General features: G+C 25.4%; 2 protein-coding genes across 6 annotated transcripts in view; one reads left to right on the forward strand and one right to left on the reverse strand.

Moving 5' to 3' along the window:
• On the reverse strand, positions 1 to 17,131 carry LOC105200177 (fatty acyl-CoA reductase 1). Of its 3 annotated transcripts, none has more exons than XM_026138860.2 (10): positions 16,693 to 17,131; positions 15,596 to 15,844; positions 14,565 to 14,710; positions 14,378 to 14,487; positions 11,942 to 12,134; positions 11,044 to 11,295; positions 9,247 to 9,423; positions 9,065 to 9,145; positions 6,470 to 6,534; positions 1 to 283 (listed from the first exon to the last, which is right to left on the reverse strand). In XM_026138860.2, exons 1-10 carry the CDS (start codon positions 16,894 to 16,896, stop codon positions 267 to 269), a joined length of 1,494 nt encoding a protein of 497 aa, XP_025994645.1. In that variant the 5' UTR covers positions 16,897 to 17,131; the 3' UTR covers positions 1 to 266. The 3 variants fall into 3 exon arrangements, with proteins under 3 accessions (XP_025994645.1, XP_039307348.1, XP_039307347.1); XM_039451414.1 differs by lacking the exon at positions 1 to 283 and adding an exon at positions 3,133 to 3,795; XM_039451413.1 differs by lacking the exon at positions 1 to 283 and having other exon boundaries at positions 6,364 to 6,534.
• The window catches only part of LOC105200178 (axonemal 84 kDa protein), a 21,638-nt gene continuing 6,919 nt past the window's right edge, over positions 8,738 to 23,456 (forward strand). Inside the window, exons 1-9 of one of the 3 annotated variants that reach the window (XM_039451411.1) lie at positions 8,738 to 8,890; positions 19,538 to 19,754; positions 20,419 to 20,442; positions 20,876 to 21,044; positions 21,437 to 21,623; positions 21,846 to 21,986; positions 22,243 to 22,317; positions 22,398 to 22,597; positions 22,748 to 22,926. In XM_039451411.1, the coding sequence (XP_039307345.1) occupies positions 20,971 to 21,044; positions 21,437 to 21,623; positions 21,846 to 21,986; positions 22,243 to 22,317; positions 22,398 to 22,597; positions 22,748 to 22,926 (856 nt within the window). In that variant the 5' untranslated portion in view covers positions 8,738 to 8,890; positions 19,538 to 19,754; positions 20,419 to 20,442; positions 20,876 to 20,970. Of the gene's footprint in view, positions 8,891 to 8,962; positions 9,118 to 18,352; positions 18,530 to 19,537; positions 19,755 to 20,418; positions 20,443 to 20,875; positions 21,045 to 21,436; positions 21,624 to 21,845; positions 21,987 to 22,242; positions 22,318 to 22,397; positions 22,598 to 22,747; positions 22,927 to 23,456 lie in introns of those variants that run through there. The other 2 variants (XM_039451409.1, XM_039451412.1) reach the window with 2 other exon arrangements.

A 23,456-nucleotide genomic window follows, 5' to 3' on the forward strand; every position in this document is an offset into this window, starting at 1 on the left:
TACTGTTAATATAGATTTATTTATTTTTCCGTTGTTTGATACATGTAAAAAAAAATTAAAGACAATAAATTATATAGTTTGCTCTAATTATGCTAGTCAAAGTAATCTTCGAAGTTACATGAAGTTTAGGCAAAGTCGTCTTAATAGCTTTTGACAGCCGTATAGAAACTTTGTATATGGATTTGATGTTGTGATGCGTAACCAGCTTTCTTACCAAGAAACGTATATCAGCAGTTTCTACCGGTTCCACGACGATAGGAGTAGACTTAGGTGGCGTTTTTCCCTGAATTGTAAAACAGGTTTATGATTTCTCAATCGCAATTTTTTAAAGCACGTAGATGGGTGGTTACAATGTGATACAATAAGTCAGAATGATTTCGAGTGTGTGGACACTTAAAAGCTGTTTTTATTTTATGCATGAACTTGATAGTTGAGAAACCCTCAAAACAGTGTGTAGTATGTTTTGATCCGATGAAGAACGATGATGTGAATTATTAAAAGAGGAATTAAGCCTAGAACGCTAAATTGGGATACAAATATAAGGTACAACCGTTTCCCAAATAAAGAATTTCATACTAAGCTGTTGTTTGAAAATGAGCTAGAAGACATTTTTGGCTCGCAACTTTGTCCATAATTCATTTTCACTTTCTGGAAGTGGAGTCGAGTCAGAAAGTAGAGGAGAAGAGGATAACCATGGCACCCATTTTTATTTTATTAAATCATTTTATTTATAATTAATATTTTCTATTGAAACTTGAACGATTACATTCGTCAAAGTGTTGTTTGACAGATTCTAGGCTTAAAGTAATGAGATATTTATTATTTAGGACGTGATTTATAAAAATCTAATAGTTTGCATAATCGGTGGCAGAAAAAAAGTGGTTGTAATATGGCTATCTATAAGAATAATTTAAAAAAGTTAGTTTAGTTTAGAAGAAACACAGTATCTTGTTACAAAATTATGTATTTTTAATTTTCTATTGTTTAGAATTTTCCTAATATAGAATTTTCTTGCGTTCAGTAACTTTAAGAAATTTAGTTAGAAATATTATTTTATCCCTGTTTAACATTAAACAACAAGCATAAAATAATGTTTTTAATGTTTCTAAACACCGTTCTCTAGAATGACAATTGATTTATCAAAAAAATATTTCAATATAAAAATTTTGCTTAAAAGGCCATATTAATGAAATTCCATGTTGTTGTTTTAACTTTGTATAACTCAAAATGTGTATAGCTGAATAAAAAGGTGAATAATAAAAAAAAACACTCAAGTGTATGTACATTCGTGTAATAGTACACTCAAGTTTAAGAATAATGAGAAAGCATGAGTAATTAAAGGTTAAAGGTAAACCTTGAAAAAGTTTAGAAGTGCTCAAAAGTAAAAATGCCTTATAACAATTGTCACTTATTATGTATCGTCATATTAACATCACTAAAAAACGGCGGGCTACTAAATGAATAACTCCATAAGCAATTGTTAAAATATGTCATCTAATAACGGAGATAATAGGGGTAACCATATTGTCAACAGTAGCCATAATACCCTCTTCTCCTCTATAGCTACCGAGCTATACGCATATCGATATTCCGCTTAGGGTACGAGGGTTATTCGGAAAGTAAGGTCCAAAAACCTCTTTATGTTTTATAAGAAATCGAACCTTATTTTCCGAATAACTCTCATTTAAATCTCAATCTAGCGTTAGTGTGTTTCTTGGAGATAAGTCAATTTCGTTTATTTGTTCGGTTAAAAGTAATATATTTCACATATGATTACGTAATTTAAAGGTTTAGAGTCTTATAAATTAATTTACGCTATAATCTTTGAATTTTATTGGTAAAATCAATCAAATAGTTATATAATACGTTGTTTTAAATATTTTTATATGCAGTAATATAATAGATTTTCCGTGAAACATTTTGATTAAAGATATACATAAAGAGGTGTAAAAAAGTTTATAGTGATTTTCATTTTTTTTCTTCATTTTTTGATATTTGTTCACATTCATGTGGTTAAATAATTATATTTTTTAAGAAATTGCATGACTTTTTTTTATGGTCTAATATGTCTTCTTTAAAATCACGTTTGAAATTTAGAAATTGATTAATTAAGAAAAAAAGTTAATAGCCATTTTTGTATAAATAAAGTCATTTTTGCATCGTTTTCGACGCTTTTTCGTTTAAATCGTTATTTGTATCAACTTCTGATTAAGAAAATTGAAATTAATTAACGCCATTTTTTTCTTTCTTAAAAAATAAAGAAATTGACCTATATTATTGAATCCTTCTAACGCATATAAAGCATTTTACTCTATGATAAAGAATGGGGTATGTACATTTGTATCTCTCAGTCTAGGGTTAGAAAAGAAAGATACTAGAGTTTTGGGGTTAAAAAATTATATCTAATTATAGTACATATACATAAGAAATCAACGTTTTGACTCTGGTTAGTATTATGTAATTATATAATTACACAATTTTGAATAAAAAATACAAATACATACATTTTTTATATTTGCACAATATGGTTAAACTCTCACAATCTATTTTTTTGTTGTTTAATTATTTTATATATAAAGAGTTCTTTAAATCAATTTAAAATTTTGTTAATTAAATAAAATGCAAACGATCTACAACTAGATGCTTTGGATACTAAATTGCGGATGAGTTCTTAAATTGCTTAATTATTCTAAGAAGCGTTAGATCATTTTGTAAAAATATTAAACATTATTTGTGCTTGTATATCGCAATGTAAATAAACAAAAATTGCTATTAAAGGTTTAATGTAAAACAACAATTGATGATCCACATTTAGTTCTAAGATTTAGTTGTAAGTTACGATACGACTATAGAATTATAATAATACGTTGTAGTTTATTTATAATACAAACGATTAAAAATAAAAATTATAATAAAAATTAATAAATATTATACGTTTAGTGATTAAAAGCATTTAAAATATAAATAACAGTACGTAATAATAAAATTATTAAATATGTAATAGACTCTGGTATATACGTTGCGTGTAACAAAAATTCAATTTAACAAGTATATATAGTAATTTATGTTTACAAAAGGCAAAATGTACCAATAAAAACTTGATACTATCTATTATAAAACAAATTAGAAATATAAAATATTTATTTTTTTATATTTAGAAAATTTTTAGAAATCTTTACATTTTTTACATGTATCAAAAGGAGTGGAATTTATAGCCACTCATGAGTGAGATAATCAAGTTGAACAAAGATTACAAGAGCTGAACACTTGTATTTTCATATATCTCTCTGTATTTATGTATTACAAAATGATTATTAAACCTTTTACACTTCTTACAGAGAGAGAGAGAGAGAAGTTTTACGTAGATTTTAATACATCACTGCATCATTCATAACATTGATAAATTGATTCAACTTACGTTGATTTCTTTAATATTAAAAGTAAAAGAACTAAAATTACAACATACTAATATAATAACATAAAGATACTGATATAATAACATATAAAGACATGTAGAGTGGTTGCAAGTTTAAATTTTGTTCTAATTTTGCAGTGTAAATATTAGAGTTATGTCCTACTACTTATTTATTTTTATTCTATTACTTGCGCTTTAAACAAATAAAATCTTTATACATAATAAAAAGTAATATATATTACTGTGTTTACATATTACGCAATTAATATATTGTTACAACATTGTTATTGAACAGGCATCTACGGATGTATTTATGCATCATTGAGAATAATATTAATTTCTTCCCATATTTAATGCTATTTATTCAATATTTTAGTACACTGAAAAAAATATCCCGAATTAAAAAAAATTTATTTGATTCAAAAACATAATTTCATTGAATACTTGCAAAGAAACTTTTTATTTAAGTCAAATATCAAATATATTAGAATTAAAAAGATATACCGTAAAAGCAGAGACGTAATTTTGTTTGCAAATAATAAATTATATTTGCAAATAATTTAATTTAAAAGGAATGTTTTTTTAATTGAACAATTTTTATAATTACTAAGAAACAAACAGATTTTTTGAAAAGATATATTATGTTTATAAAGAAATAATTATTTTTTAATTAAAAAAAAGACTTTCTACACAAAAAAACGATTTCTTCAAACTTAATAAGTTTTATTGTATCCAAACAGATTATTTGTATCCAAACAGATCATTTGTTTGAAAGTAACAAAATATGTCCTTGAATTTAATTAAACATTAAATATTTTTTTAAAATTTTAACAAATTTTTTAAAATTTTATTATTCTTATAGCTTAATCTGTATTCACTGTTTTGCATATAAGATTCTATTTCACTAATTACAATTATGCATTATTTTACAATTTTTGAAAACGCATCGGCAGAATTTGAACCTAAGAACTTCGAAACAATAACCTAATATGCTAATGCTGAGCTAATCGTACACTTGTGATATTGTTTATAAAAAGTTATATTTAAAGTAAAACTGATTTCAACAGGAAGGAACTTGCGCCTTGAGTACCGCACGAACACTCTCACTATCCCTTTGATTATTTAGCCTTAGATATTTGTATCATATTTTATATAAAAAGATAAACTATAAATAATTAAAAAATTTCAATGAAATATTTATTACATTTAATTTAAGCAATCTTTACAAAATAGTATAATATTTTTAAATAAATTAAAAAAATATTTACTTCTTTTGAAAAAAACTTTTTATTAATTTTATAACTTTGAAAAACTAAATTTAAACAAATATTTACTAAAACGTTACTTTTAAAATTAAAAAATCTGGATTTAATATTAAATAAAATTTGTTTACCAGATTTTAACAAATATTTTATCGTAATTTATTATTATTAATTATTTTTTAGGTTCAAATATATAATTATTTAATAGTAATCTTATTTCAATTTTTGATTGTTAGAAGGAAACAGGTTTCTTTCACTTCAATACACCATATCACTTCAATACATCGTATTTTAATTTTAAATATACAAATATTTAATATCAAATTTTTTCTGAATTTTTTCTTTAAAAAAAAACTGATTTCTTATATTTTAATAGATCATTTTTTAACTGTCAATAAATTATTCATTGATATTACATTTTTCTTTTATCTTTTAATTGTTTGTTTAAAGAAACAGTTTTTTTATTATATTAAATCGTTTTTTTTTAAATAAATAATTATTTAATTATAAAACTTTTGTTTCAATTTTAGGCTGCTTATTTTATGGAAACTGGTTTCTTTTATTTTAATAAAAGATTTTTTACCATAAATTAAACACTTATTTAATATCATCCTTTGTTTATTTATTTTTGGCTGTTTGTTTTAAGAAAATAGGTTTCATTTATTTTATTAAATAATGTCTTACGAGCAAATAAACTGTTATTTAATATCAATATATAAAGTAATTCAATTAAAAAATGATAATTTTTGTTACATGCAAACAATTGTTTATTTAAAGTAACAAAATGTTTTTAGAAACAAGGTACACATTTAATAAAATTAAAAAAATCAAATTTAAAAAAATCGATTTATTACATTAAATAAAATTTTTTTTTCAGTGTAGTTTTTCATAAAACTCTTTAGATTTAAGTGATGTCTAGCTTACATGATATTTCTGACATTTTTAATATTTTTTATACTTTGTATGAACCGCTGCAATTTACGATAGAAAGAGAGGAACATCAACTTTTTTTAGAACTCTCATTAAATATTTACGATATCATAATCCTAAATTGGTAGCTTAAAAACTTCTACAGTGAGATTTATACTTATATACTTTTCTAACCATCCCATGTATTACAAAATTAGTACTATCTGTAGTTCAATTAACAAAGCTATTGTTTTGTCTCATTCCAAATTTCACAAAAATATCTATAATTGTATATTAACATATATATATATAGATTATGGTTATTTCGTTAGAAACAGTTTTTTTCTAAAATGCGCGAAAGATTGATACATATCCAAGCAATTGTTTTGCTGCTAAACGTTATGAAATAATGGATCATGAATTAAATCGATCGATGATAGGAGATTTCTAGTATTTTCTTACATAAAAACTTAATTGCCAATAGAAAATATTTCATATAATAGTTGGGCATAAAAATTACGTGTGTATATCTATCTATCTATCTATCTATCTATATATATATATATATATATATATATATATATATATATATATATATATACATCTTTAATTATGGTGATTTTTTTTAATTGATTTAATAAGAAATGTGTTAGATTCTGCAAAATTAATATACGTGTATATATTATATATATATATATATATATATATATATATATATATATATACACATATATATACTATAATATATATATATATATATACATATATACACACGTATATTAATTTTGCAGAACTCTAACACATTTCTTATTAAATCAATTAAAAAGAATCAACATAATAAAAGATGAAAATATGTTCATAATATAAGAAAATATATTCTTACGATATAGAATCCATACGATTGTTACGACGAATAGAGTCTTGACAATAATATCAATCCATTTCATCCTGAAACATTAAGATAACGTAATATTTTTATTTTGTCACCCTCTCTTTTTTCTCTCAATAATACTTAAAATAATTAATAAATTGTTGAAGTAATCAGCTAGACTGTTTAGAAATTATAAAGCTCGGAAATATTTACATCTCATAACGTTACATAACTATGCCTGATTCACTCGAATCAATTTAATCGTGAGGCATTTCCACGAGGAATATTGACATAAATTCTTCGAACTTCGGAAATCCGAAAGAGAGGAAAGGTCAAGATAAGCGTTTTCCGAGACTGAGAGTATCGATCATGCTGATTACGCTAATTATGATTAGCTGACGTAGATCCTCGTCGTATTTTACAAGGAAAATTAATTGAATATTTAATATTTAATAATGAATGAGTCAGAGTGATAATAGATCGATGATGTTAACATTGCAATAAAAAATGTTTTGTACGAATGGTTTTTATATTGTTGTGCTTTATCACGGTGTTTTGCTTCTTGAAAGCTGTTTCTGTGTTGTAACAATTGTTTTGATCCAGCATTCGCAATAGCTTAATACATAAGCTTTGTCTCATTTACATGCAGTTAACGATATTTTCATTATTTACAATCACTCGTATTATAAGTATAGAAAACGCGCAAATTCTGCAATTGATGAGTTATGTCTGTAAGTATGCAAATATTGAATTGCATAAGTACAAAACAATTAAATTTAAATGCGTAATGATTGATGAATGTTTTTAAAGTCAGCAAAGCGAACGTGCAAGTACATACAGTTAAAATGTTAAAACATTTAATAATTTGTGCTGATTAGTTAAATTGTAGCAACTCGACATCTGAATATTGTGGAATTGTTTGGAATGGATTTCAATCAAAATTGCTCAATTATTCTTCAGATTTCTATAAAACTTTCTTTTGTAGGAAAAATAAAATAACTTTGATCGGGATCATTTCGGACAGTTCTACGCAAAAAAATATTTCTTTATATTACCAAATTATATTACCAAATTTATTATTAGATCTACCTAATTTTTTTAAATCTAAAGAAATTTATGCATTATAGTGATTAATTGAATCAAACTATTATTTAAATTAAAAATGCAATTATTGACTTTTTAAGTAATTGCAACATACATATATGTATCTTTATCTTAAAATAAAAATATATTTTTTCAAATAGTTCAAATAAACCTAGGTAGCACATATGGGATTCATATACGTTTTATAAGCGTATACCTGCATAGTTTGATAATTGTAAATGTCCAATAAGAAATGTTATATCAGAAACGTTTCTGAAACTATAATTTATGAAATGTAATTTTTACGATTATATACAGTTAAGAAAACTTCTTTCTATTGTATTTTATATTATTCATATTGTAAATAATGTAGATACTGTAAATAATTTGTTTTATCCAGGTATATTAATGCTATCTGCTATTATCTATATTATGTTTTGTTTATAAATTGTATAATCAATATATTTTTTTATTTACGTTTTACCGGTCTTAATATCTAACCCGCCTAAACTGTGCTACTTATAGTATTTTATGCATAAATACATATTAGAACAGATGAAATATGCTATACATAATACATTATATTAGTCTTGATGTATGTATATCTGTTACTATGTAACACGTGTAAACAAAAACGTACGAAAAAATGTTTTGTCTAAAAGTACTAGTATTTTTTAATATATTAAATACACATTCGAATATGTTATATATGTTGTAGTATTGTTCGTCAAAAGAATTTTATTTATAACATTTTCACAGAGAATATAAATATGGTTTTTTACGTATTTTTGCTAGAAAAGAAATATTTTATCTGACGTTTTTCGAATGGACATTTTAACTCATGAGAAACGTAAAACTTGACTATTATCTAAGATTTCAGATAAACGTCAGGTAGCTAAATGCAACGAGCTTGCTATCAAAATACTATTATAGTACTTTTAAATTACTAAAATAAGTAATATATAACTTAAATTACTGGTCAATTTATTACTACCAGTAATACATTTTTATAAGAGATTGTTGGATAAAAGTTTAGTAAATAACTAGTTCTTTTAAATAAATTAAAAATTAACAAACTTTTAAATGCATTTTGGATTAGGATGCAATTTGCGACAGCTTTCGTCAGTTATATATACTTTACGACCTAATTTCCAGCTGACAACGACACAATCGACCAAACAGCGCCATGTAACTTCACGACATAACGTAGCGCTGTCTTGAACTTTCTGTTTATTAGTATTTCTTATTGTTCCAAATTATCATTATTAACATGCAATCTTACCGTTATTTTAATTCTATAATAAAATAACTTTTTTGCTGTGTATAGTGAGGTGTTGTGATTCTTAGGCGGTGCGTATTCAATGTGATTTTATAATATATGTGACTGATCATTTGTATTGTTGATTTTTAGTTTACGTATTAGTGTTTTAATAAATAAAAAAAAAACAAAATAGTCTTGAAAATAATCAAAGGAGACCTTGCTTTGCTACAAGATATTTTTTTATTCCATAAGATGCATCTCACCTTTTATAATGACGTTTAGCTGAATCTAGGTTCTCCATCTTCTCATTTAAAAGGTAAAGTTTTGATCCTATTAATCCATTTCTGCAAATAAATAAAGTTAATATATGTATAGATCGTATTTTATTAGCTGTGTAAGTAATATAATTATGTAATCCTACAAATCTTAGTTGAGTAACACTCACTTATAGAAAATTGATAGGTCGAGATCTTCATAAGGAAATCCGAATTCTTCTTTGTTGTCTTCACTTATGTTATGTAAAAGATTTAAGACCTTCTCATTATAAAATTTCCATTCATTCAACAAAAAGTACGACAAGGCGTTGTTTGATACATAAACTTTCCTTTGTAATTTAAGCAATCTAGCAATTAAACAATATTAAACACTTTATTAAATTATAATTAATACTTTTATAAAACCATGAAGTGTCCCTTACAAAAATAATTCACCGCTTTTACATTTCATGTGAGGTTTGTTTCTCTCTTGTTTCTAGCCCGTTTTTAGTTTTTATCATTTTTATGTTTATTTCTTGCCTCAAGCCCGCGCAGCTTATTGCGAAGTAACACAATGAGTATATACATGAGTACACATATGAGTATTTTTGAATAGATTGCCCGTTTTTAATACTCGTTTTTTAGCTGATGAGAGACAACACATTAATGTCACGGTCCTCTTTTACTCACAAGATAAAGACGAAGTAAAATATCGGATTTCGTTTAACTTTAAATATATTTTAATATTTATTTTCCATTAATTCGTTGACGTAATACAAAGTATTTTCGAGAAATTTGCATTGAAAGTTCTGAGTGCGATGTCTTTTTGTCATTATGTCTTTTTAATTTTATTATAATAATTATAGTCTTATCTAAATCGTGCTGTTTCAAAATGTACAATGTTTGTGAGTACTAAATGAGTATTTTGTACTCGTAGTTAAATATATATTTTTATAATTAAATACAAATTTACACACAGCACGCTTTTATCAGCCAAAAATATTACTACTCAAATATTCTTGTATGCAACTTGCTTTAACCGCTTATTTTTCTGAAAAAGTTTTCTGTTTGCAATTTAGAAACGAGATACTCATTGAGTATCGTTTTTATTACTTAAACTAACCGTTCTTACAAACTAAAAACGGCGAAATATTTTTGTGAGGGGTATAGCGAATTTAAATCAAGTAACAATAAAAGTTGAAGCAGATTTTAGTACACAAAGAATAATTTCTGATAATTTTATATAAGGTAACTGTACTCTATATGGCATACATAAGCGTGGCGATGTCTTCTAATTTTTGGCTCAAACCAAAATTAAAAAGTGACAGCCAAATTCAAAGTAGGAAACATTTTTAATCATTATTTTAAAATAGACAATTTCAAATATTTATATGTTTGCGGTGAAGATTTTTATAAAATTATTTAGATGGATACATATGTGCTCAATGTGGTCTAATTATGTTTTCCTTTTTTTACAAAAAATATTGTAAAACTGGATAATAAAGTGATCCAATGTTACAATTATAAGTTTATAAATTTGTTAACATATTAATATGTTTATTGATATATTGACATATAAAACTATATGAAGAAATATTTTCGTTAATAATCTATTAAGTAAACCCATTGAATGATTTTGTTTCTTCCTTCAAACAGTTTAAACAATGGCTTATAAATCATAATTCAATAGATGCATTAAAATTTATGATCTGTAGTAATAAAAGTACCGAAAAAATATTACAATTGATGTGTTTGTAATATTGTATTATTGATCTAGGTCATAATGTTTCTACCTTATAGAAAGGTTTTTTTTTGGTTGTAAGCAGAATGTTATTAAAATATGAATCAAACATAGTGTTGCGAAGTGTAAATATAGAGCTACAATAATATGAACTGCGTGCAAATAATTGTATATGGAATATCTTGCACAATTTAATTTGACTGTTTAATAAATTTAAATACTCAGAAGTAAATAAAATAAATCTTACATAGGACGTGCACCAAATAACTTCATAAGTGTATCCAAAAATAATGCTGGTAAGATGTGTAATGTTAACATTAATGTGTAATAAATGTAATAATTTTTTGTTACTGTCGTCCCTGGATTATATATTATTTTTTCGATAGGCACATCTTTCGTGATGCTAAGTCCTAGGTCAACCATCTGACCTACTTCTAATGACTTTATTTGATTTGATGAGCAGTTGTAGACTTCAATCATTTTATTCTTGTCTTCCTTACTATAGTATAAAACACGATATAAATCTTAATATGAGTCGAATGTACAGGGTGTTGCAGATACATGTAGGACGCACAACTGGTTAGGCGTAATGAAATTTGTCATGTCAAATAGTCATTAAAATTATTAACTCTCTAAAAAAATTTAATGAACAAGGAAAAGAAAAATTAGCCACACATAATAAAAATCAAATTATTACAGAAGGTATTTTTTTTATTTTTCCCTTATTAAAAATTAACAAACGTCTCCCGGTTCGTCTATAAAATAAATTTATTATATAAAATAATCCTGAGGAACATAATCCATGAGAAATCATCATAATATATCTACCTAAAATACCTAATTTATACATAGTTATTGAAGCATATAATATTATATTTATATGAACTATAGACAAATAAGCTATTAATCTTTTTATATCTACTTGAATTAAACATAAAATTCCTACAATTATTCCCCCAACAATTCTTAAACTAAAAATTAAATAATTAAATTTTATTAATGATAACTGCCCCTGGCAATCTGTCGTATGCAATCAGTTGTGCGTCCTAAATGTATCTGCAACACTCTGTATGTAATATTATTATTAATATTTAAAAAATCATATAGTAAATAGTAATACTATATTATAAAAATGTTGGACGTACGCTTTGATACCATGTTTGCATGTTGCAATTAGAATTATTTTAACAGCTGCGTCAACGGGCACATAATCCGCCATAATCTTCTTATCGGCAAAGACTACACGTATTAACCCTGTGCCTCCACCAATGAGCATACCGATTGGTCCATTGAAATTGTCAATCCATCCTTTTAGTGGTTCGTCTGCCGCGTTTATTACTAGAAAATGCTCATATTAATTCGATGCTTCTTCAATAGAGAAGAAGGAAATATGTATTGTAACTCTTGTATAGATATAATGGTCATTCGTAATATCTCTGTTATTAGACAATTTCCACTTATGAAATTTGTCATTTGTTAAGTAGCCTGCCGTAGTACAGAGTGCAGTGGCACTAATATGTCAAGTACACAATAGCTGATATTTGTTAAGAGACAGTTCTATTTTTGAGCAATTAAAAATTTTCAAGCTACATTAGCATTTACACTTACTTCCTCATTCTTTTTGAATTCAAACATATGTTATTACATGAATATATGTATATTTGAGTGTTTTTTTTGTTATTGGATATTTCATTTCAATTACACACATTTAGAGTTATGCAAAGTTAAACAATAACATAGAATTTTGCTAATACAGTTTTTTTAAACGTGCTGGTGTCTCAACAGGTTTAATTTGGTCTCTTTTTCGAAGTTTTTATATCGGAGTAATTATTGGATAAATTGAGTGTTTTACTGCTAATTTACAGTTTATACATATAGTATATAGAAGTGAAGGATTATGTGTACAAACATATATTTGTATTTATTTCGCAATAATTTCTCTATATTTTATATAATATATAATTTTACAACAAAACACTATATTTTTAAATCACAATCAATGGTTTAAATCTAAAGTTTTGTTGAAGAACCACATTATCACTCCTGTTTTTTTTTTTGAACATTATATGCGATGTCGTAACATTTTTAATAAAAAAGATTGTAAGTAATAAATATTGATTATTAACGTAAAACCTATAATAAAAAACTTTTTTCTCTGCATACAGTCCACACTGCAAACATGTATTAATGTATGTATTTTAATTTTAAGGTAGAATTTCTAAATTTGTAATATATACAAAAAGTTGTTAAAAATTATTACGTTTAATTGGTAAAACAGGACAGACTCCAGGATCTTTTTAATAATCAATATTTTATATTAAAACTTGAACAATTATATTCGTCAAAGTGTTGTTTAATAAATTTTAGGCTCAAAGTAACGGATCATTTATGATATACTTATTGTTAGGATGTGATTTATAAAAATATGATGCTTTGCATAATTGGTGAAAGAGGAAAAGAGACGGTAATATGGCTAGCTCAAGAATAAACCAATTAGAAAATTGGTTTAGTTTAAAAAAAAAACCAGTATTTTGTTATAAATTTATATATTTTTAATTTTTTATTGTTTAGAATTTTTCTGCAACCAGAAATATTAAAAGTATCATTATATAATGTTAAACATTAAACATTAAACATTTAATATTAAATAACAAGCATAAAATTGATATTTATAATGTTGCTGAATTCTGTACTTTAGAGTGATAATCGATTTATTGATAAAATATTTTGGTACAAAAATTTTGCTTAAAAAACCATATTAACAAAATTCCATGTTATTGTTTAACTTTACACGACTCGAGAAATGTACAGCCAAATAAAAAGTTAAACAATAAAAACAATAAAACACTCCAGTGTACATATTCATGAGGTAATACGCTCAAGATTAAAAACAATAAGGAAGTATGTGTAATTAACTGCTAAAATGTACATTGAAAAAGTTTCAAAGTGCTCAAAAATAAAAATGCGTTATAACAATGGTCTGTTATTGTGTATTAGCATGTTAACATTACTGGAAAACGGCGGGTCACTAAATGAATAAGCAATTGCTAGAATTCGTCACCTACATAATAACGAAGATAATAGGGATAGCTGTAATGCATATAGTAGTTATAATACACTTTCTTCTTCTCTATATATAATTACAATAATATAATATTAATCTATAATGGAAAATGTCACAAGAATTTTTGTATTTTCCAATAAAATATTTTATTACTATTTTCTTTTATAAATAGAGTATTGGCCAAAAATATTAGACATATATTACATCTTTTTCATTTATCTGGAATTCTTTTGTTTATATTATTTCTTAATGATGTGTTACAGGCATTATACAAGTTTAAATGGTTCTTGAAAGAAAGGATAAAAAAAATCACATTTTTATTTATTTTTTAAAAATTCTCTTCATTTAAAAATATTTTAAAATATATAAATACCTAATATTTTGGACAAGATTAATGTATAAGATCTTTATATTAGACAACAACATTTTAATAAGAAATTAGGATAATTGATTAATAAAAATAAATATAAGTAAGTAAAATAATGTAAGTAAATAAAAGCTTGAATTATGTACGTACTTATCGAAGGCCTAATAAGTACACATGGCAGTGACTCGGAATAATCGTTTATCACTTGCTCAGCCAACCTTTTGGTAAAAGTATAGGTGTTTGGCATCGTATCTAAAAATCTAAATAAACGCAAACGCGTATTTTAAAACGCGATGGTGTGACATGTTATATGTTATGCGTCATTCATATATCTTACTTTGCTGTCAATATTTTTAGAGAAAAATCATCAACAGATTCGCTTATTTTAATCATTTGTTGCCAATCAACATCCAAAGGATATACAATTTCTTCCACTACACGTTTATCAGTTTGAGTGTATGTGGATGAAACGTGTAATAGAACCTAGAATTGTGCAAATCAAATCTTACAATATTATTTATTTTGAGAATTTATTTTGAATATAGACTGTTTGGTATTGAAGGTAATATTATAGGATAAAGTTTTTTTACTACGTGGAATAGTTTCAAAAGTCACCTTTGCTTTCTTAATAAAATTGTATGATTTTTTTTATAGATCATGATCTTTTTAATTATTCTACAGGAAGGTCCCGTTTGTTTACAAAATGATTACTTACAGCTTTGTTTGCACAAATGTATTGTATACACTATAATATTGCACGCAGCGCATTGCACGCACGATAATATTACGCATTTGTTACTAACTTAGCGATAATTGACTAGAAATTTGTTTATTGAGAAATTATATGTATTATTTTCTTATGTGCAATTCGCTGAGTGCGTTACAATTTTTTGTAAACGAAGTTGTAGGCAATTATTTTATAGGCAAACAAAGCCTACTCTGTATATTGAAATAGAAATAAAAAAATTTAATAATTTACGAGATATCTTATACTTTATTATGGCATATTTTGACATAAAGTATGAAATAAAATATTAATTCTTTGATAATAGTCTACTTAAAATATATTTTTATGTCGAATAATAAAATGAAACAGTTGTATAATGTTAAAAAATACATAGTTGTTTTCCAATAAGATTATGTCTGTAACACTTTTAGTGATTCAGCTTGCATAATATATTGTATAAAAATGTCTACATGTTTCTTTTACATAATAAAGAATTTAAAATCTTTAACAGTTAAACTTGAAAAGTAAAATATATATTTTTAAAGGAAATATACAATTGAATATGAATTGTTATGAAACGTTATGTAAAATATATTATGTGACAGAATATTTTAAATATACATAATTGCAGTTACTCTTACATTTAAATTCTTCATGCTTTGAGCTAAAATACAAATGTCTCTTGTAGATCTAGTGTTGATGAAAACCGCTTCTTTGAGTGCATCATCAAATCTGACACTAGCTGCAACGTGGAATATGATAGACACCCTTTCAATTAACATTTCTCGTTCGGATTTTATCATTCCCAAGTTTTCAGCAGCTATATCTCCAGTTATTGGAATGATTTTATCAAAACTGGATGGTTGCTTGCTTCGCAATACGTCGAAAAGCTAAATTAACGTCACTAATTATTTTAAAACGTATAAAATTACATTTATGTCGCAACTTTATTCGATTTTGAGTAAATTCTAAATTATAAAACAAAAAAAAATTGTATTTAAAAATTTAAAGAGTTAATATAGAAATATTATTCAAGTATAAAAAAGGTCTTTTTGATTTGGATCTTAATATAAAAAAAGAGTAAAGAAATAATAGTTTTTTTTATATAAGTTTATTTTATTTTAAATATTTTATTTTATTTCTTGTAAACTATTAATATAAACAAGGAATAATGGAATAATAATTTATTTATTTTTCCGGAGTAAAATTGTCACTATTATATAGATCTATATCTCAATAAGATATTATATGTTATAATTAAATTATGTACAATTAGTACGTAATTTATTTTAGACTATTACTTCAATACTAATTATATTTTATAAGATTTAAAGCAAAAAATTAAAAACATATAAATTGTATAAAATGCATAAAATTTGTAAAATTTTGTTTACAAGTTTTATGTATTTTTGCGATAATGTACATTAGTAATTGACATAATTTTTAACGCCGTATTAATTTAGAAACTATTTTAAGTGAAATTATTGATAAAAATTGTTTTTTTTATTTTTAACATAATTTTCATTTCTGTAAAAAAGAGGTTCTAATTCTAATTCTGGAGAATATAATATTTCAAGCTTTAAAAATGTATTTTTAGTCGTAACAAATTACGTATATGACTAAAACGTTTTATTTGACTAAAGTTTCAAACATTTTTATAATTATAAGTTGATACAGAATTTCTTTTATTAATAATAATTTATTTATTGCGCAGACGTATGGATGCACTTTATCTTACCTTGTTATCCAACATTTTCTTAATTCTCTCGTTAACGTTTAATCCTTTTTTGGGACGTATTAACACAAATATTTCTGCCACACCGGGACAAGATCGCAAGAGTTTCTCTATCAAAACTTTTCCAATGAAACCTGTCCCACCCGTTATAAATATAGAGCGATTTTCAAAAAACGCCGGAATATAATCGTCTGAGTTTTTTTCCATGTTTAAGAGAATGAAGTTAACAAGTAATATTAATAAAACAAAAAATGCAATGTTTATAATTACAGCTGAGATGGCAAATAAACGGTAATGGAGAAAGATACAAATATTATTTAATAACGAGTTTAAATCAATAAATTCAAATAAAAATAATTTAATTTTTATCCAAACAGTGTGAAACGTAAAGGTCACAGCACTTCGTCTTCGACACACGGAAGAAATCTGAATGAGTCTAATCGAACTTAAATACAGGAAATGACATAGAATTAATTAATGATAATAATATTCTTGAAAGTTCAGGGAGCAAAAGCCTCCATATTTATATATCAATTTGCACATATTGCGCATAATGTGAGCCTTGTGGTTTATTTAAACTATTGTAACAATGATACATATAATTTATTACAAAACACATATAAATAAAAACCTCTTCTTCCGTATTATACTTGAAATATGTACAATTTAATTTCTATACATATTATGTAATGGTAAAGTGATACGCAACTTTTTGTAAATTTACGACTATTTTTAGAAATAGGCGAAATCATGCGAGCCACAACCACATACACACGCGCGCGCGCACACACGTATGTTATGTTAATATGAATATATATATGTGTGTGTGTGTGTGTGTGTGTGTGTGTGTAAGAGCAGATAAAAAATTTCTATTTAATACTAACAAGAAAATAAAAATCTTAACAGAATTTTATAAACATATGTATTTATGAAATAAACTACATTAAAAAAAATTTAAATACTTAAAAAATACTTCAAAATGCAAAAATATACTTATAAAATTGTGAATATTTATTACATATTAATGTAATAAATATGTGATTTTATATTTTCGACTACGAGTCGGCAGACCGCAGATTACATATCACCAGTAAACAATCTTGTGCTCAAAATTTCATTTATATTAATAAAATGTAGACAGATAATGTTTACGACGGCTTTTTTCTTTATCATCATGATCGCTTATTATTAAAACGTTACGGTAGATGTAGCTGGATCTAAAGTACCTGAGCCGAATAAGACCCAGAACTAAATAAGACTCACTTTTATCACTTAAAAATGCGCTTTTTAGATGCTTAAAAGATGTACCGTAGGAACTAAAGAGTCTGTTTAGTGCAACAAAAAAGCTTCGACAAATTTGGATAATAAGTTGTTTTCATAAAAATTCACAAAGAGTTTATTAAACAAACTATTTTATGATTTGGTATACATACATATATTATAATCATTGATAGCCAAACCTGAAGTAGTAGTTTACATGTAGAGTTTGTTTAATAAATTTTATAAGAAAATTATTATTGAGCACTAAAATCCCCTTTTAAACGGTTAGTTGTTTTTCTCAATTTAAATGTAATGATACGTTTTTCGATCATAATGGATTATTGTTCAGTAGCACTATATTATTGTTAGTTTAGATCTACGGATGTAGTAAATTCTTTGGAAGAAATCGCATGAATCATATAAATTATGTCAGATAGAACTTGTTACAACTACAAGTGCATAAATGCACGATTTATGCATAGATATGGAGGGGATTTAGAGAATTGTGTGCTGTCCATGTGCGCATTAGTTAGAAACGGAATACCTTCCAGTCAACGTATAGAAGTTTAAGAGCATAGACGTATGTATATATGTGAAGAAGGTGACAGAATGGAGCGAGAGGAAAAATGGGGGGGAAATCTTTCTTCGTCTGATTCTCTAGTTAATTATCTTGTATTTCTAAGAATTTATGTCAATGATGCGCGCACAAAAAGGAGAGAAAAGGACAGCATTCCCCGCATTTTGCCTCTCACTTCGTTCTGTCAACTTCACTTTTTAGACGAATTGGATGAGTGAACGCTGGATCTATCTTAGAGTTGGTTTGTGGTAACTGAGAATAGCCGTAACCATAAGATGTTGGCCAATTATAGTTGATTTACAGAAGAATAATGGACTATGATTCACCAATTTCTTTCGGCTACGACTATTCTCAGCTATTACAAACCAACCCTTATGTGTTTTTGAATCAACGCGTATTTTGCGTAAAACGGGACGCACTCTCTATTTGTTGGTAGTTTGTGACTTTTTTTCTGCGATTCTGATGTTTTCAGTGCTTATTTCGTTACGTTTGACACATTTTTGTTTAACCTTGCTTTCAAAATTAACCAAGCATCAATAATTTAAAGTTTACGTAATAATTTACATAATTTCTTAATACGTAATTATTTTTCTTTTTTCCTCTACAACGCAATGTGTTTATTTATTATGCATTTAGTTATCAATTCTTCTATAAAATTTTTTATGAGTAATCCCAGATAATAACGTACGATAAAGTGAAGCGTTTGCATAACGCAACGTATACATATGGAATCTGAAAAAGGAAATGATGTGAATACATCGCGTTTTGCTGGTGCGTTTAGCACAGTTGTATTCAATCCTGGAAATATGCTTGATATAAAGTACGAAATCAAATAATATAACGATAATTTTTAAAAATTACAGTTACAATTACACATACAATTGTTGACGACTTAAATAAGTCTTATATTGTTCGAAAAACTATAAAAAATAATGATTTATGTTTATTAATTAATAGTGTCTTATACAATTTTTATTATTCCTTTTTATTTTAAGATTTTGTTATTTGTAGAGATTCCATTCGGAGAGATATTAAAATTCCAAAGGAAGTAACTGTTGAGGCAAAAAACGGAACTGAACATGGCAAAACAACATCACTTTTCGGAAAAAAACATTTATCGCGTTCCATTTTGGACACTGAAATTGCGTATGATGAATATGAGGAAGACGAAGATATTGTACAATGGCAATTACCGAAGATAAAAGAACTACCAAAGCTTGCATCACTAGTATGTCTTTGCATCTGTTATTTATCTAGAGTCAAAAATTAGATTTAATTAAAGTATTATTTTTTAAATTTTTGAAAAAAAAAGAAAAAAATGTTTATAAATTTTTCAATTCTATTTGTTTAAATATGATATATATTTTAATGCTACTTGCATTGATATCTCTTTTATATATCTTAATATATCAAGAAAAAACAAAATTTTCATCAAAAACTGATTTTTTAAAATTTTATATTTGTTTAATATTATATTGTTCCATCAATTTATTTTTACGTATCTTTGTGAGTATTTACAACGCTCATTACCTATCCATAAATACGTATATCAGTTTCGCGATCTATGTAGTTTATTTAAAAATTGAAAATAAAGGTATATGTAGCATTGGTCATTAAAATATATCATTAAAGGTACTAAACGTTGAGAAAAATTAGTTTTAAGTATTCTTAATCGATTAAAAAAAATTAATTTGTCTGTTTGGCTGTTGTTAGATTTTTAATCATAATATGCAATACACATTTACAAATACATGCTCTTAGCAGGTTTGAGTATTAAATGATTTTAATACTACAAAACAGAATTTATTATAAAGAATATTTAAATAATCTAAACATTTTTTTATAAAAATGCAAATTATATTCTTATTTTAATGTCTATTAATTTGTTTTAGTTACGTGAATGGAGTGTGACACAGGTAATTCTACTCACACAACTATACATTTTTTAAAATTTAATTGTGTAAAATTTAATTTGTGTTTAATTAAATTAATATTGTGTAAAAACATTTTTTTCTAATTTATGTATTATTGTTTTGTAAATTGTGTATCTAGAATTTTTAATAATATTATCATATACTTCCTTTTAATGTTTAATTTATTATCATATTATATAAAGGCATTAAAAATGTGCATAGAAAGAATAGTATTAATATTTTAATGGTATCGTATTTCGTATTAATTTTAATAATAGTACCGTAATTTGTACCGTATTTTTTATTTTTTAAAATTATATTTAAAAAATATAAAATTGCTGTTGCTTTCTTATCCAATAATTTTCAAATATCGTATAGAATATTGCAAGCGCGATACAAAAGATATAGTTAAGACAATGGATGTTTTATTTTATAGGTATCAGTTGCTGCGCACATTTTACATAAAAATTTTATTAAAAGGAAGAATAATTACATCGTTCGATTTAGCCTAAATTTATAGAAACTAAAACAATGACAAAAAAAGCACGCAAAGCATTAGAGAAGGAGCAAGCGGCTTCTGCTGCCGCTGAAGCTGAACGAATTAGGTAAGACTATTTATTATTAATTGCAGGAGAATACAATACATTAAGTTTGATTATTTAAATTACACATTTCTATAAAATATTAATATAGAAGTCAATAATTAATGTTTATTCTTTTTAATTTGTACTTTTTTAATTTAATATTTTTAATTTAACGTAATAAAGAAATATAACTAGTGTAGCAGCATCATATAATTAAAAATTAAAAAATAACTTTTATTATTTTCTTGTTAAACATTTTATAATATATTATCGAGTAATCAATTTTAATAACTTTTAAGCTGTCTGGAATTTATTGTAAATAAATTATGTCAGTAATATATGTTGATGTACAAAACAAATTAAGCACATTATACTTTTATTATAATTTTATTAATACAGTTTTTTTAATAAAGGCTGCAGATGATAAAAAATATGCAGGAAGAAATTCGATTGGAAAAGTACAATACGGAGAGACAAGTATTATTGGAGGAACGAGAGGCAGCAATGCGAAACGTTCAATTAAAAGAGACATTGTTTATGCTTCATGATTACAAAGATGCATTTATGCAATATTTAGCTGCCGCTGAAGAAGAAGAAAATGTAAATATTTTCAGCTTTTCGCATGTTTATAATAAACAATTTTGTAAAATGCATGTAATATATAACATACATATATGTATTTTATTATTCTAATTATCTATTAAGTTATGTTTAGGAAACAAATATTGAATTAAGCATAGATTATAAGTTTTATTAAATTGTCTTTTGTACATTACTCGTGCAAATGGTATTTTAAATTACAATAAAACAATTTATTTTTAGTGGATTAGATATATGACTTGCGACGGATTACCAGACCCTGGAAGTTTATCCGAAATGAATACATTTATGTTTTTATGGTCAATGGAAGACGAGAAAGTTAATATGAACAAATTTATTGCGAAATTCAATATTATCATTTATGTACGTAAATTTTAAGTGATTAAGATCAGTGATTTTAATATAATTAAAAATGCAGATGTCTTTTTAACTTGTAAGAAAGTGTAGTAAACAATATTTAATAGATATTTTTATACTGGATATATCATAATTAATTAGAGAAAGAGAATACTTATAATACGTTTTATTCAACCATCATCAAAATAATTATAATAAATATTTAAATAAATATTTAAAATAATATATAACATATAAAATAATTGAATACTTTCTTTCACAGTTATTGATGAAACTTAACGAAATAATACAATACTCATTCACCAGCTCACTAGATTACATAATCGAATGCAAGATGGTGAGTAACAATATTCGATCAACGTATTATACATGATATGAAGCAAGAAGTTTAAATTTTACGAATTTCACGCTAAATAGATCAGGCAGCGGTTTCGTGACAAGCTGCAAGAATGGATAGATGCGGCTTGTTACTCTCTTTTACGTCAAATAGAAAAGGATATGATACGCGAGAGTATAAAAACGGCGAGATACGCCAACATTTCCGATCAAATCAGTTGTTGTATATGGGCATTGATAAAATTGCCTATTCCACTTAAACAGGTTACCGAAAAGGATAGGCAAATATCAATATTTAACATGACTTTGCACATGTTTATAATATTTATAAGATGGATATATCTCTCGCGGCGTGACACATAAATACACCATATCAATTTAATATTGTCTCAATCAATATTGACTTTTTGTAATTGTTTTTATTTTGACAGAAAATCTATTGAAGTTTATTTCAAAGAAATTGAGCTGACTGTTAAAATGCCCATAGATATTGATTGCTATTGTATGGCGATTCGAGCATTATGGGTAAAGTATGATCATTACTCTGATTCTGCGACTACATATATCATGCCAAAACTACCGGAGAAATACGAGAGCTTGTATACAATAGGTACGAATTATAATTTCTTTATAAATTTCGTTTTTTATTTAAATTATTTGTTTGAGTGAGAACTAAAGTTAATTTTAACTCTAATGCAATATAATAAAAGTGACATTGTCTAAAATTATAAACGTAATCACTTGAAAGTTAACGAACAAATTAAAAAATATTTTTAAATATATCTAGATATTTATTTATTTCTGAACATATATAAATGGATGCATACTGTTTAGATACATCGTCGATTGGTTAGTTTAATTAAACATTTTCTGATTGGCAGTAAAAAACAGGCAATTTCTAGGCATAGGCCGACGTGAATGGTTTATTTTGTCCTATCGCTCGTGTCCAAACGAGTCTCTACCTCGTTTATAAAATATATAAATCCTCTATTATATTTAAATTCAAAGTATCAAACATTTTGACTTGCACTGAATCTTCTTCAGAGAATGTTAATATGTATTACTATTATGTATTGTATGTATATTAAGTTGAGAAAGTATCAAAACAAGTGAAGATTTAGCAGTATAATGTTAGTGCAT

Source organism: Solenopsis invicta, chromosome 7, assembly GCF_016802725.1.
Source record: "Solenopsis invicta isolate M01_SB chromosome 7, UNIL_Sinv_3.0, whole genome shotgun sequence".
NCBI lineage: Eukaryota > Metazoa > Arthropoda > Insecta > Hymenoptera > Formicidae > Solenopsis > Solenopsis invicta.